This window comes from Candoia aspera, chromosome 5, assembly GCF_035149785.1.
Source record: "Candoia aspera isolate rCanAsp1 chromosome 5, rCanAsp1.hap2, whole genome shotgun sequence".
NCBI lineage: Eukaryota > Metazoa > Chordata > Lepidosauria > Squamata > Boidae > Candoia > Candoia aspera.
Genome location: NC_086157.1, coordinates 26,605,012 through 26,628,714, shown reverse-complemented (window position 1 = coordinate 26,628,714; position 23,703 = coordinate 26,605,012). Strand labels below are relative to the sequence as shown.

At 44.2% G+C, this 23,703-nt stretch overlaps 1 protein-coding gene across 1 annotated transcript in view; it reads left to right on the top strand.

Moving 5' to 3' along the window:
• Positions 1–23,703, top strand: part of CLYBL (citramalyl-CoA lyase) — a 207,284-nt gene that overhangs the window by 93,012 nt on the left and 90,569 nt on the right. The window contains exon 2 of the mRNA XM_063304820.1: positions 15,285–15,474. Within this exon, the coding sequence (XP_063160890.1) occupies positions 15,285–15,474 (190 nt within the window). The remainder of the gene's footprint in view (positions 1–15,284; positions 15,475–23,703) is intronic.

Genomic DNA, 23,703 nt, shown 5'->3' with positions numbered 1-23,703 from the left:
TCTGAAGATGTTTTTCTTTTTGTAATTTCATTTGTACATCAACCTTAAATTAATATTAAAAAATAAAGTATTTCTTCCCATGCTGGGCATAGATTTAGCTATTTAGCTGATTTTGTGTTGAGCAAACTGAAAATTCCAGTTTTTGGTTGTTTTGAAAAAGCAGTTGTCTATATTCTGGATCTTTAGTGGGATAATAAGGAGAGGTTCCAAGATTCATGGTACAATTACACTGCAGCAGCAATTACTCTAAATATACTGTAGTATAAAATCATAGAAAGTTAACCAGAAATAGTGATGAACCGGCCATAGAAATAGTGATAAACCAGAAGAAAAATTATTTGAAACAGTATTGTAGAACTAAAAATGCCACTTAAGTCAGCGCTAAAGGAATACAATTTAAAAACACATTTAAAGTACCATTTAAAGCAATTATAAACAGCAGAGCTAAAATGACATTTAAATAAGTCTTCACTGTTTACCAGTGGGGTCTAAATAAAGAGCCATCATTGGTTCAGTCTCAGGAAATAGGGGTAACTTTTGAAAGTCTCCTGTATTTCCTCCCTTTCACAAGAGGAATTCAACAGACATACAAATACATCTCTTTCAGTTTATCAGAAATCAGTTAGTACTGTGTTTCTCAACATTGGCAGCTTGAAGATGTGTGGACTTTAACTCCCAGAATTCCCTAGCCAGCCATGAATCAATTTAAAAAAAACTTTTTATTCATAGCAATCTATATAAAGTTGTCTTTCATAAATATGAGACAGAAGTCTATACATACTTGGAAATACAATTAACTCAACTTGCTCTCTAGGATATTCCATATATTAACTTGCTGGTTTTAGTAAGGATAAATATGTTTGTTTATATTCTATTTTTATTTTAAGTAAACAGGAGAACTTACATTTACTAAATATGGAAAAGTCCCTAATATTAAGAAGGATAAATAGTCTTTGATGAATTAATACTAGTACTTTTCAGTATTAGCATTCTCCTGCTTTGTTATGTACCCATGAAAAACCAAGATATCTATTAATATGTAATGCAGACATATCAAGTGCTGTTCTCAGGTATGATACCATCAATCCACCTTAGCAATTGACTGCAGACCGTCACTTAGATATCTCTCCCCCCTCCCCCCACTCTTTTGGCTTTTCTAACAGGCAGTTGCTCAGCTGTGTAACCTACTCATGCCTGTTCCTTTAAGAGCCAAGTTCTGATGTCATTTAGTTGATTATTTAAATAGCATTGCTAGTTCTTTTCAATCTTAGTGTGAGCTCTTCACACTGAGTATTTTTCCAAGAGCCCTGTAATTTGAATCAAGACAGCTTCAAATGGAGACACTGTCCTTAGTGCTGATTTGACTTACAGTGGACTCAACCTGGTTTCTCCCCACCTTTTTTAGAATGAATCTTTATACAGAGTCAAATCCATTAATTTGAACTCCAACCATATATGGCCCTGAAATTAGTTGTTAAAAGTAGTAGGAACAATATTCAAGGAAATCTCTTTCAGATTAGTGTTTTAAGTAAATTTACACAGACAAGAAGAGATGCTTTTCTAAGTTATTCATAAGAAAATAGCTCCTTCATTCCAAAAATAAAAAAGACATATTCTAAATAAAAGTGTTAGAGATTATTCATCTTTATGTTACACAGTTTTTGATGTTTGGAAGCCACTGAGGTCTTCTTTAAAAGATCAGCTTCTTTGCTGTTCTTGATATTTTTATTTCCCTTTCATATAGATGTTTGTAGGTTCTTGTCACTTCAAACAGTAGAACACCCTCCTCTATTCTTTTGCTTTACAATACACACTAGGAGAACGGGCCCTTTGGACACTCCCCCCCGCTTCTTCCTCTCTCTCTCTCTCTTTTTGCATTTTCCTCCTCTTGATCTATATGATATTGTAGCTGACCAGATTTAAAACACTACAGTATTTAGGATCCCTGGAGTGCCATTTTATGTATTAGTACCAAGAACGTGCCCCAGGCAAATAACTACCTGAATTTCTTTTAATTACACAATATAGCTGCATTTACTTCAGGTTCTTTTTGACTAAAGCTATAAGGCAATTGTAACCATGGATGATGGGATTAAGTGCCTCTTGAAGTGACTTCAGCTCCTTGTGTGAACAAAGGGAAAGAAGAGAACACTTAGCCCCTTTATGAGTAAGAAGCTTTTTTTCCTCCACCAGGGTACAAAAGAAGTACAATTAACAAACATTATCCCCAGAAGTAAATTGAAATGTGCATGCAGACAAATGTATATGCAATTAGACATATATGATCTAGGATACTTTAGCCATTCATTACTACTAATGCTGTGAAAAACAAGCAAAATGAAGTAAAATGTTACATCAATAACTGGGATTGCAGAACAATCAACATGTTTTGCAGCTGTATCAATGAGTGAGGAAAAGTAAGTTTGGGAGAAATTTGTGTGTGTGTGTGTGGAGCCAGTTGTATCTGTTCAAGCTTCTAGTTGTTTATAGAGAATAATGTAATTCTTCTCATGAGAAAGGATAAATAATGGCATTTTGTCATTTCAAAATTTCACCATCATTATTGGTAAAATCTGTCAAGCAAGAGAGAGGGGTAGCATGGAAAAATGGTCCCAGCCTACAGCTGCCATGCACTTACCTTACCCATGATTAATACAAAGAGAACACGTTATTCAAAATCAGCAAACATGCTTAATTTGAGCAATTCCTACAGGTTGCAGAAGTCATTCTGGAGAGTATTTGGTATATTAGAATGTTGTCCTCGTTGACACAGAGTATAGAATGTTGTCCTCATTGATGCAACTCTGATCACAGAACTGAAGGATAGGAGGCAGCTCAGGCCAGAGTTTTAGAGTCCAAGTATAAGTCTTCCTGAGGACCTCCAAGATGACAGAGTTGGGTGGTGTGGAATAAACATGAAAAGGAACTATTCCCAATGATTTGGGAAATACTGTAGATGCAGTGATAGTCCTTTTAACTTCACATTGCATTACCTGAGGACTTCAAGATGGCAGAACAATTTAGAAACTGTACCAGATTGTGGTTAGAGTCAGTCTCACATTTACAGAAAAAATCCTTTGCTGTATACTGGAACTAGAGACCAAGTTACCTGGAACAGGACTAAATAATTATTTCAATCCAAATTGAAATCAAATATTTCAACTCAATTGACTGCATGACAAGCACAACTGCTTTGTATGGCTGTCTCTTCATGTGTAAGTGGGATCACCTGGTAAAGAAGCTATATAAGCCTGGGAAAAGACTGGGCTGTTTTAATGATTTGAAGACAGGTGCTTTGTTCAAGACATGCCTGGTTAGCCAGAAGCAGCTTGTGAAGAAGCTGTAGAAACCTGGAAAAAAGAACATGACTGCTTTAATGATTAAAAAGAGGTAAATCATGAGCAACTTCTTTTGAAGTATTTTCACAGCCTTAATGTCTGTTCTGGAAATGTTTGCTATCAAAATCCTGTCCCACTTCAACTGCTCTCCCAGCTGGGTGACCAAAATATAGAGAGAATATTTATCCTGCAAGAAGTGGGGGAGGGGGCAGAGTTTATTGCAAAAACGGCCTGCAGGGATAAGTTTAAGCAGTCTCATGCCCCACTGATGCTACAATCAAATCCATAGCCCCCAAAAGAATCCATTTCAGTATGCAGAAACAAATGTAATTTTTTAATAATGTCCTTCTAATCAAGCTCAACTCCTGGTGACTTCACCATAATACAAAAATGGTTTGCCATTGTCTTCCTCTAGGATTGTTTTCAGCTTCTGAATCTAGCCTACAGCTCTTCTGTTTCCCGAGGCCACCCATCCATGTACTAACCCAGCCCTATTTAGCCTTTCAAGATCAGCCAAGGTCCATTAGGGACCTAGGGAGTGGGACTTCCAGGGGAGGTATGGTGAACTGAAGACGGCTCTGCGAAAGCGGAGCCGACAACCGTAGCAAAGACCAAGGAACTGGTGAGTGGACCAGTTCCTTGGAACCTCTCCAAATAAGGAGAGGATGGGAGATTATCTACAAGTGGTCCAGATGGCTGCTCCTCACAAGGAGATCACAGGACAGTGATTTTCTGCAGGTTTGAGTGCCAGGAGACAACGGGATCAGCCATCTTGCTTGCAACACAGCAGAGCCTTTTAAAGGATACTAAGTTTGCAAACCTCACTTTCTAAGCACTTTTGGAAGTTGCCAATTAACTGTTCTAAACCTATTAGACACCTACAGAATGACAGGTTTGAAAAGTTTTCATTGGGTGAGTTTATCTTCAACTCTGAACAAAAGAAAAATTAATTACAAGCTTAAGAACGTAAAGAATTTGAAATAAACAGCAAAAAGCTAAATAAGATTTTGATCTAAGAAAGTTATAAAATGGATTAAGAGTCCAGATAAATCTGGAATATTGACTTTTACTGTAAGATTTTGGAATTAAACGTAAGAAATTAACAACTTCTTGTGGGAAACAGACTTTTGGTTATCCTGGCAATTGCAAGTCATAACAAAAGATAAGTGATGATTTTAGAAAGATTTAGGACACTGGAGGGGACTAAAGATTTTAAGTAGAAGACAAAAAAATACAAGCCTGTTCTTGAGGTCAGTTAATACTGGGACTTACAGAATGATACAAAACATTTTAACATTGGAAATATTAATGGAGATCTTTGAAGAATGGAGCCAGAAGTTAGTAACTACAATATCAACACTGTCAGTAATAATGGCTGTTTTTATGGATAGACTATGTCTAAAAGATGCCAATGAAGGAATGACAGATGTGGAACAGATTTTATCTGACAAGATAGAGAAAGTATTGAAAATGGAACTACAAATGACAGGCCAAGAGAATGATTTGGAAAAGGACACTTTACTGGATATATAAAAGAAACTGGGTGAAATTTCAAAAATTAAAAGGGAAATACAAGTGATAAACAAAGAGAATGTTTGGAAAATGGAAGATGTTTTCTTACTGAATCTACGAAAGAGGCTTGTTAAAGCCTTGAAGAAATCTATGCAGTGGAATAAAGAATTGAAGAGAAATCAAATCCTATGACAATGTTTGATTAAAGTAAAGATTAAAACTGTTAGGAATGAAAGGTATATAAAGTTGGTTTATTTGATCAAGGTTAAAATATGATGATGATGATGATGATGATGATGATGATGATGATGATGATTTTGCAATGTTCTGGCAACCCTTTATGGACTTCTTGCTGACCCCAGAATTGAAAAGTTGATGTTTTATGTATTTGCTTATAGATAAGGGATGGGATATGGGATGAAGAGATATCTGTTTAACCTTATAGGTGGTGAAGTGTTATTAAATTTATATATATATTTGTTGTGATGAAGCTTGGAAGTCACTTCTTTATATATTTCTTTTCTTTATTATATTCTCTTCTTTTTCTTCTTTCTTTTTTTCTTTTTTCCTTTTTTCTTTTCTGTACTTTTTATTCTTTTCATTCTCTTTCTCTAAGTTTAGTTTTTATGAGTTTTTACAACTGTAATTTGTTTAATTACAATTTTATTGTAATTAAAATTCTTAATAAAACTGATATTAAAAAAAACTAGGGACCTAGAGAGTGATAGCAGCTCTCCCCATGTAATTTCTCTTTGGCTACCAGGAATTAGCTCTGATCAACCTATTGTTCAAATTGCACATTATAATGCTCTGAGCCAGTGTTACCACAGATCCTTTTATTTTCAAACATTTGTTCCAATTACATCAGACATTTTGGTTGTATATTGAAGAAATGTAAAGTAAGGTTGGCCAACTTCTCCAGAGGAAAAGACACTTTTTAAAAATAAAGCTTTATTAAATTTTTCAACAAATACATAAAACTACAAGAAATGAAATAAAGTACACTACAAGAGAAAAAAGGAACTAAAAAGCATGAAAATACAAAAAAAAAGACTACTACATACTACATAAAGGTAAAGGTTTCCCTTGACGTAAAGTCCAGTCGAATCCGACTCTAGGGGGCGGTGCTCATCTCCGTTTCTAAGCCTTGGAGCCGGCGTTGTCATAGACACTTCCGGGTCATGTGGCCAGCATGACGACTCGGAACGCCGTTACCTTCCCGCCGAAGCGGTACCTATTGATCTACTCACATTTGCATGTTTTCGAACTGCTAGGTGAGCAGGAGCTGGGACGAGCAATGGGAGCTCACCCCGCCGCGCAGTTTCGAACCGCCGACCTTCCGATCGACAGCTCAGCTCATACTACATAATACATACATATTAACTTCCGACTTTCTACAACAAAGATATAAATAAGTCAATAGCAGTCTCTTACTCTAGTTCAAACTGGAATGAGCATTACTTCTATAAAACATTTCTATTCTCAATATAACATTTCCTCTAAAACACTATTTTTCCCTTGAAATGGATATTAAAAAAATAACAAAAAAATTCCCCCCTTAATAGATAATCAAATATTATCCTTCCTCATTACAATTTTACTCCTAACCAAAGCATTTATATAGTTAAACATATCTCCACCATTACATATTTAAACAATAACCTTATTAATATCCTTTAACCCAAGATAAATTCATTATCCCAAAAGCAAAAACATCTGTCTAAACCTTTAAAAGACCACCCTAACAAACACAATTAAACAGTTACCCCACTTCAAAGTAAACTAAGGCATTTATATATCTCACTGTTACCCACAAGACTTTCTCCTTGCAATCCTCGACTTACCTTGTAAAGTCCAACTCATTTTCAAGGACCTTCCATCCCTTGAGGCTTAAATCTTGTCTTTGATCTCAATATTCCAAGAATGCAGCTATTTTCAATCCTTTTACACCCAAAGCTTTTCCTTCTTCAAAAGTAACATTCCAGAGGTGAATCTTCTTCCCTTCACTTTTTGACTTTGGGACGTAACTCCTCATTTTTTTCTTCGAGACTGGGACCTTGTTCTCCAAATAACTTTTTAAGAGATGGTCCAAAGCATAAGTAACTTTGAGGTACAGCTCCTTAAAAATATCTTTAAAATCTTCCATATCCCTCCACGGAATGTTATGGCGCCCTCTAGTGCCTCAGGATATTAGATAAAAGGCTGTCTTTCAGAAAGAAAGTGTTAATCAGCGGGGGTGGAAAAATAAAGGTAAACAAAGCCAGTTCTCACAGGAAAGCAATAGATCAAAGCTCGGCTCTGCAAATTCAATGAAGTAGGTAATTCTTTTGTAATCCTTCAAACTTTGAAAAAAGTAACAGTAAACAGGCGAAAGTCTTTAAATCCAATGATACAATTTAAAAAGAAAAAAGAAATATATATATATTTAGAAAAAAAGCCAAATTAACGAATTAATGACTTCCCAAAGTAATGAAAACCACCAAGAGATTCTGCATTTCTTCATTGCAAAGAGCCTCTCCTTAATAATAATTAAAAAAGAAAAAAATTGTGTTTTAGAAATGGGATAGGCAGCTTTTGAGTCTGTTTAACATGGCTTAGGAAATGACGGCAATCCCTGTGGACTTCTGGTGGCAGACTGAGCAGCTTTGCCCGTGAGCACAGGCAGAACTGGCATCATGGCAGTTTTTCTGGGCATAGGCTGGTTTCTCCTGTAGCCCAGAGCATTTTTCTGGATTAAGGAAAATGCTTGAAATCGACCCATTTGTCCTCCAGATGGCAAGTTGCAGCCAGGAGATTGTGGACAGTGTGCATGATCGACCGGTAAGACTTTGCCAGGAGGCTGGGATTTTATCATTTCTGAGCCACGTTGCAGCCCTTAAAGGGACAGTAAGTCCAGCCACCCCATTTCTTAAACACCCAATTTATTGCTTTTTTTTGGAAGTTTTTGTGCCCCAAGAGAGGCTTTTTACAGAAAGAAGTTGACTCTCTTGGTGCTTATTATTTCTGGATTTAATTTTTAAGTTTTGGCTTGTTTTCCCATTTCAAGATTAAGGAGGACTGAGAATAAAGAATTGCCTTCCTGTTGTTATTTTTGTATTGAATTTGAAGGATTGAATATTTCCCTACACGTTGGATTTGTTGTTTTGAATCTTCAGTTTCCTGTTCACTTTCCCTGGGATTGCTTGTTAACACACTTTTCTCTGTGTCAGTTTCATTCCGAACATTTTCCTGTTTCAGTTTCATTCGGAGCTTTGTATTAACTCATTAACTCCTATCTGCATGAGTCAAGTATCTAGCAGGCACCATAATTTACTGCCTGAAAATGAAGGATTTCAAGGAGGCTTTTTCAGAGTGATGTTATGAGCCTGAGCAGACCTTCAAGGAGACTTTTTTAGGGGTGTCAACCTATTCTGCAGACTATTCGGGACTTCAGGGAAGAAATTGTCTCCAAGCTGTGTCATCTGGCTGAATATGTTTTGGAGGAACATGAAGATTTTGACAAGGAGGAAGATTTTTTTACTGACAGTAAGACTGAAGTAATGCCAGGCAAATATTACATTTTGGTACTGAAGGGGTTAAAGCGACAATCTGGGCTGCAGATTACATGGAGAGTTGTAGATTACATGTGGGATTGTTATGGCTTTCTGGGAGATTGTTATGAGAGAAGAGGGGGTTTTTTTTTAGAAGTTTGAGTTTTTAAGGGGAGCAGTTGTGCTGTTTGGTATTTGCAAGAAAAATGCCTTGGGTGTAATAGGAAGATATGTAAATGCATTGGTATACTTTGAGGTGGGGTAAAATTAAGAATGTGTATTGGATTGATAATGAGGCTATTATGATTTCGTTTCTTTTTAATGATTTGGATTAAGATTTATTCGATTTTTCTTAAGGTTTGTTTGATTTGTAAGACTTATAAGGTATTCATAACATATAATAATAACTGCTTGGTTTTTTAGGTTTAATAGGATTAAGATTGCTATAGTGTTACTAATTATAAAAGTAGACAATTTATATGTTTTTATAATTTGATTTTTATTATAGTGGACAGAAATATGTATAATAGTGGTGGGAAGGAAATAATTAAATTAATGTTTTATGGGCAGGGAAGTTGATTTAGAAATTTATATAAATATATATGTTCTTTATATAAGGGGAAGGAGCAATTGCATTAGTAATTTGTATATGTGTTAATGGAAGGATTTATAGAAATAATGTGATCTTGGTTTGATATAGAGTAAGGGATTGATTATGGAAATTGCTGTATGTTCTTCCTGTTGAAAGTCGGAAGTCACCTTTCTATGTAATTTTCAAAAAATCTGTTTTCTTGTGTTTCTCACCTTTTTAGTTTTTCTTCTTTTTCTTTTTGTAGATTTTTTTTTGTAGTTTTTTATCTTTGCTTTAAATTCAGTAAAATTCTTTTTAAAAAAAAGGAAATATTGGCAATCCCTGCCTCCCAGCTGCTAGCTTAACAGTCAATCGCGAAACACTGTTTTGCGGTCTTCTGGCTGCTTCCAACTCTGCTCTTAACTATTTTATCGAGATTGGTCATTGCTCTTCTCCCAAGGATTAAGCGTCTTCTGATTTCCTGACTGCAGTCAGCATCTGCAGTAATCTTAGCACCCAGAAATACAAAGTCTTTCACTGCCTCTACATTTTCTCCCTCTATTTGCCAGTTATCAATCAAGCTGGTTGCCATAATCTTGGTTTTTTTGAGGTTTAGCTGCAAACCAGCTTTTGCACTTTCTTCGTTCACCTTCATCATAAGGCTCCTCAGTTCCTCTTCGCTTTCAGCCATCAAAGTGGTATCATCTGCATATCTGAGATCGTTAATGTTTCTTCCAGCGATTTTAACTCCAGCCTTGGATTCCTCAAGCCCAGCATGTTGCATGATGTGTTCTGCGTACAAGTTGAATAGGTAGGGTGAGAGTATACAGCCCTGCCATACTCCTTTCCCAATCTTAAACCAGTCCATTGTTCCATGGTCTGTTCTTACTGTTGCTACTTGGTCGTTATACAGATTCTTCAGGAGGCATACAAGATGACTGGGTATCCCCCTACCACTAAGAACTTGCCACAATTTGTTATGGTCTACACAGTCAAAGGCTTTAGAATAGTCAATAAAACAGAAATAGATGTTTTTCTGAAACTCCCTGGCTTTTCCATTATCCAGCAGATATTGGCAATTTGGTCCCTAGTTCCTCTGCCTTTTCTAAACCCAGCTTGTACATCTGGCAATTCTGGCTCCATGAATTGCTGAAGTCTACCTTGCAGGATCTTGAGCATGACCTTACTGACATGTGAAATGAGTGCCACTGTTCGATAGTTTGAACATTCTTTAGTGTTTCCCTTTTTTGGTATGGGGATATAAGTTGATTTTTTCCAGTCTGATGGCCATTCTTGTGTTTTCCAAATTTGCTGGCATATAGCATGCATTACCTTGACAGCATCATCTTGCAAGATTTTGAACAGTTCAGCTGGGATGCCGTCGTCTCCTGCTGCCTTGTTATTAGCAATGCTTCTTAAGGCCCACTGAACCTCACTCTTCAGGATGTCTGGCTCTAGCTCACTGACCACATTGTCAGAGCTATCCCCAATATTGTTATCTTTCCTATACAGGTCTTCCGTATATTCTTGCCACCTTTTCTTGATCTCTTCTTCTTCTGTTAGGTCCTTGCCATCTTTGTTTTTGATCATACCCATTTTGGCCTGGAATTTACCTCCGATGGTTCTAATTTTCTGGAAGAGGTCTCTTGTCCTTCCTATTCTATTGTCTTCTTCCACTTCTGCGCATTGCTTGTTTAAAAATAATTCCTTATCTCTTCTGGCTAACCTCTGGAATTTTGCATTTAATTGGGCATATCTCCCCCTATCACTGTTGCCTTTTGCTTTCCTTCTTTCTTGGGCTACTTCTAGTGTCTTAGCAGACAGCCATTTTGCCTTCTTGGTTTTCTCTTTCTTTGGGATGTATTTTGTTGCCGCCTCCTGAACAATGTTGCGAACTTCTGTCCATAGTTCTTCCAGGACCCTATCTACTAAGTCCAGTCTCTTAAATCTATTCTTCACCTCCACTGCATATTCCTTAGGAATATTAGTGAGCTCATATCTAGCTGATCTGTGGGTCTTCCCTAATCTCTTTAGTCTGATCCTAAATTGTGCAATAAGAAGTTCGTGATCGGAACTACAGTCAGCTCCAGGTCTTGTTTTTACCGACTGTATAGATGTCCGCCACCTTTAGCTGCAAAGGATGTAGTCAATCTGATTTCGGTGTTGTCCATCTGGGGAAGTCCATTTATAAAGCCGTCTCTTAGGTTGTTGGAAGAGAGTGTTTGTTATGCAGAGTGAATTGTCTTGGCAAAATTCTATCAGCCTATGTCCTGCTTCGTTTTGTTCTCCCAGGCCATGCTTACCTGTAATTCCAGGTGTCATTTGACTGCCCACCTTAGCATTCCAGTCTCCTGTGATGAAAATAACATCTCTTTTAGGCGTGTTGTCCAGTAGGTGCTGCAGATCCTCATAGAACTGCTCTACTTCAGCTTCTTCAGCATCTGTGGTTTGGGCGTATATTTGGATCACTGTGATGTTAGATGGTGTCATGTTCACCGTTTCAATGTCTTTGATACATCGTAACGTTTCGCATGTCATTAGCAGGATGCGTGTTTCATCTTTCTCGGGAGGATGGGAGTACTTATCTTTTGGCTTTGCTCTGGAATGTATTTGCATTATCTACTGCGCTCAAGGTTACTTTCCCAGGCTAGCAACTCTGACGATTGCTAGCACCTGTGCCGGGCGGGGCTGTAACGAGGGAGGCGGGATACGTTTGCACCAAGGGTTTAAGTTTGTATTTGGCGCGCTTTTGCTCATTCTCAGCTTTCTCTGTATTTGCCTTTAGTTCCTTAATAAATCAGATTTCATATAGCAGCCTCTTGTGAGTCTGAGTATTTGGGCTAGGGCAATCATTACATAAAGCTGAGAATCTAAGATCCCAACTCCGCTGGCCCCTGTCCAGGAAAAGACAAGTTGTCTAACCCTGTGAGGGAGAGCGCCAGCGATGACCGAACCTGACATCGTGATGATGGAGGAAGAGGAACCGGACTCGACCGTGAGGCAGCCCGACCGACCGTCCCAGGGGGGGGAGCTGTCAGCCATCCTAGAAGAGGCGAGCTCCGAGTCGGAGGGTGAAGCTGGGGGTCTGAAAACCGCCCCGGAGACTACCGTAAATTCTCCGGGCGAGCTGGTCACCTGGGATGAGACCCAAGGGGATGTCACGGTGGCGGGGGGCCCATCCTGGAGGCAGAGATACCCATTATCCCCCACCGTGGTGCAGGTGCAGCCAACGGAGGGCTCCCCCACCCCGGATCGTATCCGAGTACTGGAGTCAAAAATGGACTCGTTAGAAACTATACTGAAGCAGCTGAGCCTAGATGTGACCTCGTTGAGAGAAACCCGGGAAGGATCAAGCCAGCGGCATTCGACCCCTTCGTCCCATGGGCGGTCCCCGGAGCAGCGACGGCCGGCGCGGAGGCGCGAGGGGGACCAGTCGGTCCAGGTGGAAACAGCAGCATCGCCGGTGCGGCCGCCCCCGGGCCCCGCGCCGCCGCGAGCCCGGGAGGTACCAACCCCTGCAGCCCCTGTGGCGGGGCGCAGCCCGGGGGGGGCGGGATGAGAGACTTCCCTGTCAAGTTTGATGGGGACCCAACCAAACTCTCATTTTTCCTGACGAATGCTAAAGCCTACATGGAGGAATGGGGGTCGCTTTTTCAATCGGAAAAGGCAAAGATCATCACCATTGCCACCAAACTGAAAGGGAGGGCGGCAGACTGGTATGTCCAGATGTGCCAGTCGGAAGCGCCTGAACTGGAGAAATTCGATGAGTTCCTCTGGGCATTGAGACAACACTTCGAGGATCCCTTGGCGAAAGAGAGGGCAAAGCGAGCTCTGAAGGAACTTAAGCAGGGGTCAAGATCTGTGGCTGATTATGCACTGGAGTTTAAAGCGCTTGCTGGGAAGGTGGATGACTGGTCCCAAGCCACCATTATCGAGCTATTCAAGGATGGCCTGAATACAGAGGTGCTGCGCTGGTCCTTGGGGAGGGACGACCCATATACGCTGTACGAATGGATCCAGCTGGCGGGGAGGGCTGAACATGCCCATGAGATCTTCGCCCATCGAAAGACCGCCAAATCGGGGCGGGAGGTGAAGCCCAGCCGCCCATCGAGCACCGGGGGGAGACCAGGACAACGACCCTGGGATGAGGAGCGAGAGAAGCGGTATGCAAAAGGCCTGTGCCTGAGATGTGGTAAAGAGGGGCATCGAGTGGCGGCGTGCCCGAAGGCAAAGGGAGAGGAACGGCTCGGCAAGCCGCTGACGAAGTCCCCTGCCCTGCCGAGGAAGCAGAAAGCCGCGGTGGCTGAAACCGAGGGAGACGATGCGATGTTCTACGAGGATGAGGGTGAGCCCGAAATCCTGCAGCCGGCGGGAAACGCCAGCCACCTGCTTTAAAGGGCGCCGCAGGGCAGGTGGTGGAAGAAGGGCGCGAGCCTTCATCGGTGAGTGGCAGTTACCGCATTCTCACGGTGAAGTTGAAGTTGGGCTCCCAGTCCAAGACTGTAGAAGTATGGGCCATGATTGATTCGGGGTGTTCCCGGTGTCTAATGCACCCCGATGTGGTAGCGGCTTTGGAGCTACCTACTTTCCCTTTACAGCGACCCATCGCCTTTACACAGCTGGATGGGTCCATGGCAGGGGGCAAACCGGTCACCCATTTCACAGGGCGGGTAGCCTTGCAGCTGGGCAGCCATCAGGAAGGTTTGTCTTTTGTCGTGGCTCCAGTAGGGGGTCCCTTGGTGGTGTTGGGGGTGCCCTGGTTGGTGCAGCAAAATCCCCAAATAAACTGGGTTTACCGGACTATCACGTTTAGGGATGGGTTCTACCAAGCGACTGAGGGGAAGGGTGCCCCAGAGGAGATGGTGGGGGTTGCGGCAGCTGCGACTCCGCATTGCCCGGCCCCTCCTCTGGAAGGCTTGCCGGCAGAGTACAGGATGTTTGCTGATGTGTTTGGCGAAAAGGAAGCCGACCAATTGCCCCCCCATAGAAAGATGGACTGTGCCATTGAACTGGTGCCCAACACCCAATTGCCCAAGCCAAAGATTTATTCCATGACACAAAAGGAACTGACTCTGTTGAGAGACTTTGTGGACAAAAATTTGGCGCGCGGATTCATCGAGCCGGCGAATTCACCGGTGGGGGCGCCGGTTCTCTTTCGCCCAAAAAAGGATGGGACATTGAGACTTTGTACCGATTTCCGCGGATTAAATGCCGTCTCAATTTCCAATAAATATCCCTTGCCATTGATCAAGGACATGTTGTCACATCTGGCTAAGGGAAAGATCTTCTCTAAACTTGATTTAAGAGAAGCCTACTATCGTGTACGAATCAAGGAGGGCGATGAGTGGAAAACTGCCTTCAATTGCCTGTTGGGAGCCTTCCAGTATAAGGTGTTACCTTTTGGTTTGGCTGGGGCCCCTGGGGTATTTATGCAATTGATCAATGAAGTACTGCATGAACATCTGTTTAAAGGGGTATTGGTGTATTTGGATGATGTATTGATTTATACTGAAACCATGGAAGAGCATGTGTCTCTGGTAAAAAGAGTGCTGAGTAAACTCAGATCAGCAGAATTGTATGCCAAACTGTCTAAATGTGCATTTCACCAGACACAAATTGACTATTTGGGGTATAGAATTTCAGATAAAGGCATAGAAATGGACCCTGCCAAGGTGCAGGCTATCATGGACTGGGAAAGCCCCCGCACCCGCAGGCAACTTCAAAGTTTCCTGGGGTTCAGCAACTACTACAGATTATTCATAAGGGGATTCGCTGAAATTGCCTTGCCACTAACCGAACTGCTCCGAACCAAGGGTGTGGGAGATACTCGGAGAGTAAAGAATCCAGGGGCGCTGTTGCGCTGGACGCCTGCTTGTCAAACGGCGTTTGAGCGGCTTAAAGCAGCTTTTGTCAAAGAGCCCATTTTGCAACATCCTGATCCCTCAAAACCTTTTGTGGTGCAGGCAGATGCCTCCGATTATTCCATTGGGGCATTGTTGATGCAACAAGACGGGACAGGATGCCTCAAGCCATGTGCCTACTTGTCCCGCAAGTTCTCCGAGACTGAGCGACGTTGGCATGTATGGGAAAAGGAGGCATTTAAAAGGTACATTCTTTAACCCCCCCACCATTTTTTTTAACTTTGATTTTCCTCTGCCATTAAAGTCCCTCCCACCCTGGCAACATTTGTCTTCCAAAGGATTGTTCTGAACCCTATTTTTATTCTGAATAATTGTTAGCATTTCTTCTTATTTTGAACTGCTTTGGGATTCTGTGGGGTGAGAAGCGATATATTTCACATAAATCAATAACTGGAAACTCACTTTTTTACAGGACTACCTCTCTTCTGCCTGTAGCTTTTCCCAGGCTTCATTATCATGTGACACCGCCTCGCAGCTACGTACCCCGGAGAGCTGTTCTCTACGTGCCTGCAGATGATGCAAGAAAGATACAGAAGATTCCATCTCTCAATGTCGATTGTGCAGTGCTAGATTGTGAAGATGGTGTTGCTCTAAATAGGAAGGTAATTAACACATTATCTGCTGAGTTTGATGAAATGAATATGTCACCGTGAAGTATAATTTGTTGTAATAAAACCATGCATTGAAGCAACGCTGGGATCACCAGGCTATGTACATACTCTGCCAGTCTCTTTTGTAAGCTCGGCTAGAAGGATGAAAGTACCAGCGCAGATCAGTGCACATTTCACAGATCAGGCACATAGTGCGTGTACCCATTTTTTCCCCTCACATGCAGAAATGTGAAGTTCATGACAATTATTCTCCAAGAACCTCCTCTTCTTTCTAGTGTTCCTTGCAACTTGGACTCAGTTACTGAATGAGTAAAAATGTAAAATCAAATTACTAGGTATCACTGTTTGTTGTCTCAGTGCATTCAGTGTGATCTGCAGTTGCAGCAGATGCTTGTAGCCTGTGGGGAACTCCAAAGCAAGACATGAGGGCACTAAAGTTCCGTTCTTATTCCCCATTACAATAATGTAGTGTAGTGTGGGTATGTGTGTGTTAAAATAGCCACAATACCAATATGATTGTAATTTTGAATACTCAGTGATTCAGATGCAGGGCAGTGGGGGCTTTTTAAAACTTTTGTCTCATACTAAATGAAAAGAGACCCTTTGCCAGTTGCCAAGTGCATCATTGTCAATGCTTTCTACTTGCTTTCTTCTTCCAGAATGGACTGAACAGATACTTCATTGTTCATGCCTTTAGGAACCCAAACCATTGCATTTATGAGAATGCTTGCTTTTTTAAACAATATCTTTTGTTATACTTGGATCCTTTAAAAAAGTGGACATCATACTTAACAGATCCTACATAAGGTCACATAGCAAAAATTTACGTCAGGGTCCTTACTATAGAATCCAGTGAATTCCTCATTGTCTTGCTGTGAATCTATGAAGTGTCAGGGTCAGCCTCGCTCTGAATAAGACACGGACTCACTTAATAGGGATTAAGGATTTCCGGTTTATTGAAACGGTTCTGACAGAAAGAAAAACGGGAATGGGGGTGCGGTGGTGAGGTGCCCTGTATATACCCTCTTGCGGGGTCCCGTGCTCCTCCACCCTTCATTGTCCCCAATCCCCCTTGATGGGTTTCTTGATGGCTGTGTGGGCGTTTTCCCGGTGGCTGTCCTTGTCCTCTTGGGTCAGGTGTGTCCTCCAGGGCACCAGGTGCAGCTTATCGCTGCTTATCTGAAGTCCTTCTATTCAGCTGCATATGATTCCATGGGTGTGGGTGCTTTGGGTGCTTGGTTTAAGCGCTGATTTAATTATCTCCTTCCTCTCTCTCTTAATGATCATGATCCACGTTGTGAGGCTCTTTGTGCCTTGCAACGTTCTTGTGGTCTGTCCAGACCTCGAAGGGGCAGGCTGCCCCTTCAATGCGAACGCCTCCTTTTCCCATACGTGCCATCTCCGCTCCGTTTCGGAGAATTTGCGGGAAAGGTATGCGCAGGGTTTCAGCTGGTTGTCAGCGTCCCTTTGTAGCAGGAGAGCTCCGATGGAGTAGTCAGAGGCATCTACCTGCACCATGAAGGGCTTGGTGGGGTTGGGATGTTGTAGTACTGGCTCAGCTGTAAACAGGTTTTTTAGTCTCTCGAACGCCGTTTGACAGTCAGCTGTCCAGTTTAGCAGTGCCCCCGGGTTTCTCGATTTGTGAGTGTCCCCCAAACCCTTGGTCTTTAGGAGGTTGGTCAGGGGTAGTACAATCTCTGCCAGCCCCGGGATGAACCCCCTGTAAAAATTCGTGAATCCGAGGAAACTTTGAAGTTGCCTCCTCGTGCATGGGCGCTCCCACGCCAGTATTGCTTGGACCTTGCTCGGGTCCATTTCAATCCCTTTTTCCAAAATCCTGTACCCTAAATAGTCAATTTGTTGTTTGCGAAACTCGCACTTGGAGAGCTTGGCAAACAGCTCTGCCTTGCGAAGTTTCTTGAGCACTTCCCTTAACAGCTGTTCGTGCTCACGCTCTGTTTCAGTGTATATTAGCACATCATCGAGGTAAACCAGCACCCCCTTAAAAAGGTGGTCACGCACCTCGTTGATTAATTGCATAAATACACCCGGTGCCCCTGCCAGTCCAAAAGGTAGCACCTTGTATTGAAACGACCCCAATGGGCAGTTGAAGGCCGTTTTCCACTTATCCCCCTCCCGTATCCTTATGCGGTAATAGGCTTCCCTTAGGTCAAGTTTAGAGAATACCTTGCCCTTTGCCAGGTGGGACAATATGTCCTTTATTAGGGGCAGGGGGCTTTTATTGGATACAGATGCTGCGTTCAGGCCCCAGTAATCTGTGCAGAGTTGCAGTGACCCGTCCTTTTTTTCGTGAAAGAGGACTGGCGCTCCTACTGGGGAGTTTGCAGGCTCGATAAAACCCCTCGCCAAGTTCTTATCTATAAAGTCCCTTAACGCTGCCAGCTCCCTCGGGGTCATGGCGTATATTTTGGGTTTGGGTAGAGGTACCCCCGGGACCAGTTCGATGGAGCAGTCTGTTTTTCTGTGAGGGGGGAGTCTGTCCGCTTCCTTCTCTCAGAAGACGTCTGCAGAGTCCGCGTAGTTTGGTGGCAGGCCGTCCGGCAACGTCGTTGCTCTGTGCTCTGAGGTCGTCGTTGCCCTTCCCATTGCTGCCCAGGGGACCCTGTCCCCTGTGGGTGCTTGGTAGCGCCCGTCAGCAAACTTGATCTCTCTGGTTTTCCAGTTGATGACTGGGTTTTGCTGCATGAGCCATGGGATTCCTAGTATCAGTAGGGGTTGCCCCATCGGTGCCACGATGAAAGCCAATTTTTCCTTGTGGCTGCCGAGCCATAGCGCGGTTTCGTCGGTGTATTGGGTGACCGGGCCCCCTCCCGCTGCTGTTCCATCAAGCTGAGTAAACACCAAATGGTGCTGAAGTGGATAGCAGTGGAGGTTAAGCGCGGCTACCAGGTCTGGGTGCATTGGGTTTTTTGAGCAGCCAGAGTCAATCAGTGCCCAGACCTTTTCAGTCTTTTCCCCATGGGTGAGGGTGACACAGACATAGAGGGTGGGGCACTCTTCACTCACCCCTCCGTTGGTGCGCCTGTTGCTCTTCTCCACCTGTCCTTTGGCGCCCCTTAGGCCAGGTGGCTGGCGTTTCCCGTCGGCTCGTCGGGATTGCTTCCCTCCTCCTCTGAGCTGTAGGGGAAATGTCTGCCTCAATACTCCCCCCTCGCTGCTGGTCGCTTTCTTGGTGCTGGGGTTGGTGCGGCTAGTGCCCTCCGCATGCTCTCTCTGGGTGTCTGTCTGGGGCAGGTTGCCGCCTTATGATTGTCCCTGCCGCACGTGAAGCACTGCCCTTTTGCGAAGCACCGGTCCCGTTCCTCCTTCCACGGTTGGGATCTCGCCTTCCCCGGCCTTGCAGCTGTCCGTGGTGGTCTCGCTGCCTCCACCTGCTGTGCTTCCCTCTGGGCTTGGCGGAACGTGTCGTGGGCGTCCTCTGCTTCCCCTGCCAGCCGGATCCACTCGGTCAGGGAGTTGGGGGTTTTGCGGCAGAGTACCCACCGGAGCACATTCAAGTTAAGTCCTTCCTTGAATTTCTCAATCAAGGTTGATTGAAACCATACTTCCACTTCTCCGGCTAGGGCTTGGAATTCCATGGCATACTCTGCCACGGAGCGCTGTCCTTGCCGTAGCGTTTTCAGAGTCTTTTTGCTCTTTCTTGCTCCAGGGGGTCCCTGAAGTGCAGTTCCAGCGCTTGAAGGAATTCTGTGCTGTCCTGCAGCGCCTGGGCGCCTGATTGGCACAATTGGACATACCAATCAGCGGCCCGTCCTTTTAATTTTATGGCGAGGGCATTGACTTTGCCCCATTCAGTCCTGAAATAGGGACCCCATTCTTCGAGGTAGTACCTCGCATTTGTTAAGAAAAAGGAGAGTTTCGAGGGTCCCTGTCAAACTTTATGCCAAAGTCCTTGGCTGCCATTCTGGCCTGGCTCCAGGTCACATCTGGGCCGTGCAGCGTGCTGCGTGGGGGCTGGTGCGGGTCGAATCGGCTCCAGGCGTCTGGTGGTGTCGGTGTTGTCTCTCTCTGGGTCTCCTCGCAAGTAGGTCTGCTCATCGACAGGGTGGGAGGGTGGGATGTTGTCCATCTGGTGGCCTCTTGGAACCGGTCTCCGCCATAGCCGCCGCCGTCCGCTGGGTCACCGCTCCGCCTCTCGTCCGGGTGCACCTCCAGTCGGGTGGGCTTCTTGAACCGGGCTCCGCTGTAGCTGCCGCCACCCGCTGGGTCGCCACTCCGCCTCTCGTCCAGGTGCGCCTCCAGTCGTCGGGTGGGCTCCTTGGACCGGGCCCCGCCGTAGCCGCCGCCACCCGCGAGGTCGTCCCGCCGTCTCTCGTCCGGGTGCGCCTCCACAATGCTGCCGCTGCGGGGTTCCTGCGCCGCCATCAGCTGCTGGAGCAGCAGCCGTATCGCTTGCACCCCCTCCTCCAGCGCGTCCAGCCTCGCCGCCGTCTGCAGACTCCCGCCGGTGCGCTCGGCTCTCCGCCCGCTCTCGCCTCCGGCCGTCGTGGATGATGGTCTGTCCTTCAGTCCCGCCGGGGTCTCGGGCGAACCTAGAGGTGATCCCCCCATCTCGCGCGCCGCAGCCCACTGGCCACGGGACGCCTGGGTGTCCCCCCCCCCACTCCCTCCGAGCTGGATCCCATACTTACCTGGGCGTTGCGCCGCCGAGACCTCAGGCACATCCCTCCCAAGGGGAGGGGAGCTTCTCCGCCGGGTGCCAAGTGGTTGCGCTGCCGTGCTCTGTGGCTCTTCATCCCTAGCTGGGTCTCTCACAAGCTGGTTGGATGGGTGCTAGGTAAAAAATTTTTTGTGCATTCCCGTTTTTATGTCAGGGTCAGCCTCGCTCCGAATAAGACATGGACTCACTTAATAGGGATTAAGGATTTCCGGTTTATTGAAACGGTTCTGACAGAAAGAAAAATGGGAACGGGGGTGCGGTGGTGAGGTGCCCTGTATATACCCTCTTGCAGGGTCCCGTGCTCCTCCACCCTTCATTGTCCCCAATCCCCCTTGATGGGTTTCTTGATGGCTGTGTGGGCGTTTTCCCGGTGGCTGTCCTTGTCCTCTTGGGTCAGGTGTGTCCTCCAGGGCACCAGGTGCGGCTTATCGCTGCTTATCTGAAGTCCTTCTATTCAGCTGCATATGATTCCATGGGTGTGGGTGCTTTGGGTGCTTGGTTTAAGCACTGATTTAATTATCTCCTTCCTCTCTCTCTTAATGATCATGATCCACATTGTGAGGCTCTTTGTGCCTTGCAACAGGGTCATGACATGAAGGTTTAAAATAGGCACAGTGACATTATGGCCCTGAGTCTGATTACTCCAGTAAGCCACAAGCAAATTGTTCTCACAATTAATAAAAGCAATTGCCTTTGAAATGGTTGTTATGTTGACCTGAAACCCTGCAGACTGATGATGTTAAATGTAGAGGTAGGCTGGAAGATAAATCAGTAACAGAGGACTGTAAAATAATAGTTGTCCGTTCCTTTCCTTTTGGATAGATTTCTTCCACCCATCCTCTCAGTAATGTAGCATGCACTTTACATGGAGAAGGTCCCAATCTTTAGCATCATCAGGAAAGGGAGGGAAGTGCCCTTTCTAAAACCCGGAGGACCAAATTGTATAACCTGCAGCCCTATAGCCATTTAAAACTTTGAGTATAAACCTCAAAGCCTCTCCAAAAAGCACTGCCCAAATGGTAATGTGTAACGGATCTAACTTTTAGTTGTTCTTTATTTAATTCTAGTTTGTATCCTAGTCCCACTCCTGCAGTCCCAAGCGTACGACTCAAAGCCCAAATGTGGCTTTCAGCCAAAAAAATGATTGTGCTCCCACACTGGATAATACTAAACTAGAGGAATCAATTGTCTGTGTCATGAGTACTGATGGCAAGCAGGAGGGGGCCTCTATCCAGGGGGGAAAACGCATGCGTAGTACTGAGGAATTAAGCAGCCATTCAAAGAGACACAGATCAGGCCCGCCTTAGCTTTTGGGGTTTGTCTGTCTGGGTTTTCCCACGCTTCTTCAGTTTGTTAGGATTTTCGGTCTTATGTAGCAGTAATAAACACTAGAGACCTACTCCTCATCTCAGCGTGATTCCTGACTGTTAGGACAGTCTGATCTGATATATGGCAGTTACAGATGTTTCTTTTGGCCATGATTTCATGGACACATTTCAGATGCTCCCTCCCCCCCCCCTTTTTTTTAAGAGAAACAAGAATTACATCAATTAAATTGTTACATGATGTCCTGTTCAGACTATGAGACGGCCAGGCAGAATTACTATTAAATTCTTTATTTACAATAACTATTTACAACAGTAAAAGTCCTTAGAATAGATTAGGCAATGCAATTCAATCAAGCCCACCCAGGAAGTAGAGGATGGGCAGACAAGGCTGCAGGTTCAGATCGTGGCAAAACAGTGAGGCAGAACTCAACTAATTCTCTTATTGGGGCTGCAAGACTCAGTGAAACTAGAGTGCGTGACAAAGAGGAGGCTTGAGGCACAAGTCTCTGAACGGACGCGAAGGTTAGACTAGGCTTGACCACAGAGGCTAGACAAGGCTGGACTGGAGCATCTAGACAAGGCTCCGGTCTGGTGACAAGGCTGGGCTTGGCTGGAGCGTCAAGGCAAGGCTTGGATCTGGAGACAAGGCTGGGCTTGGCTGGAGTGTCAAGGCAAGGCTTGGATCTGGAGACAAGGCTGGGCTTGGCTGGAGCATCAAGGCAAGGCTCAGATCTGGAGCAAGGCTGGGCTTGGCTGGAATGCCACGATGAGGCTTTAAGCTGGAAGCGAAACTGAAATGTGCTGGAACAGCAAGACGAGGCTTGGAACTGGATACAAGACTGTGCTCAGCTGGGACGGCAAGAATAGGCTCAACTGGAGTGGCATGTGCAGGAAGCAGGTCCGCAACAGTAGGAGGAGCGGGGTCTGATTCCACGCTGGCTACAGGCAAGGCTCCTGACTTCGTCAAGGACTCTTCTGCAATTGCTGCGAGCTCGAAGGATCGGTTGTCCCTGGCAGCTTGCTCTTGGTGCACCTGCCTTTTTAAATGATCCTTTCCGTGCTGTCTTTCCTTTGTAGCCAATCGGACTGCTTTTTGATTCATGCACTCCTCTCCTCTTCTCTCTTGAGCACTGACTGAAGGATTCAAACCTCCCTCCAAAGTTTGTTCAATCAGCGCCTCCGATTTCTCCTGCTCTGCTGAATCATCCCCAGTTTCCGTTTTTCCAATTTCTTCCTGATAAGTTTTGTTTTCCCCTTGAAAACCTTGATAAATTTCATTTTTGGAGTCAGGTTCAGACTCAAACCTAACACATGATTGAACATGACACCTGTGTATCATGCAGGTGAACAGGTTTATTCCTCCATTATGAGGGAACAGTATGGGGGCATGAAATGTTCATTCTGGGTTCAAGCCTTGCAGTTAGTTCTTGTCTCCCAGGATAATTAGGGGCTTTCAAATCACCTTGGTGAGCAACCTGAGACCTCAGGGCCTTATGTTCCTGCCAAATCTCTCAAGTCCTTGCCAGTGAAGTGCAATTATTAATTGCATAGGTAAAAATTATGAAATATAGGCAAGATAAGCCTATTACCTGTGTTTAATCAATTACATGTAATGCCAAGTAACTGTATATTAAACAGAATCAAATTTAGTTTTGGGGGAGGCATGGTCTCCAGCAGGTCATTCCAAAATGGCAGCCTTTACCCCGAAATGATGCCAGAGAAATTGTGTTCTCAGGTCCAGGATCTGTTCCACAGTCCTTGTGTACCAGCTTGCCCATTTGAGCTCTTCACTGGAATTGAAACATGTCATGTCAAGAGATGGAAGCAAATCATGATTACAGATAGGACTACATATTGTCCTTCTCCAGTTGCAAATTGCCATGAGCTATCAAGACATGGCAGATTTGTCCACAAATTATCTGCCAACTGTTTTAATGACGTGGCCTTCATCAGAATAAAATTGGCTGCTTTTTGGAAAGAATGAAATAAAACATTTGTGTAATTTCATGAAGTATTGGGGTGCATACCTTTGGTGTGCAGGCTGCTTAGGTTAGGCCTTTACCTTGTTAAATGTCTTGATTGAGTCCTACAGTCAAAGCCAGTAATATGTGGTAAACAGAATCCCTGTTCCCAGTGTCTCCATCGTATTGTGCCTAGGAGATGAAATTATAACTGGGCCAGTTGGGACATATGTATATATTGATTATAGGA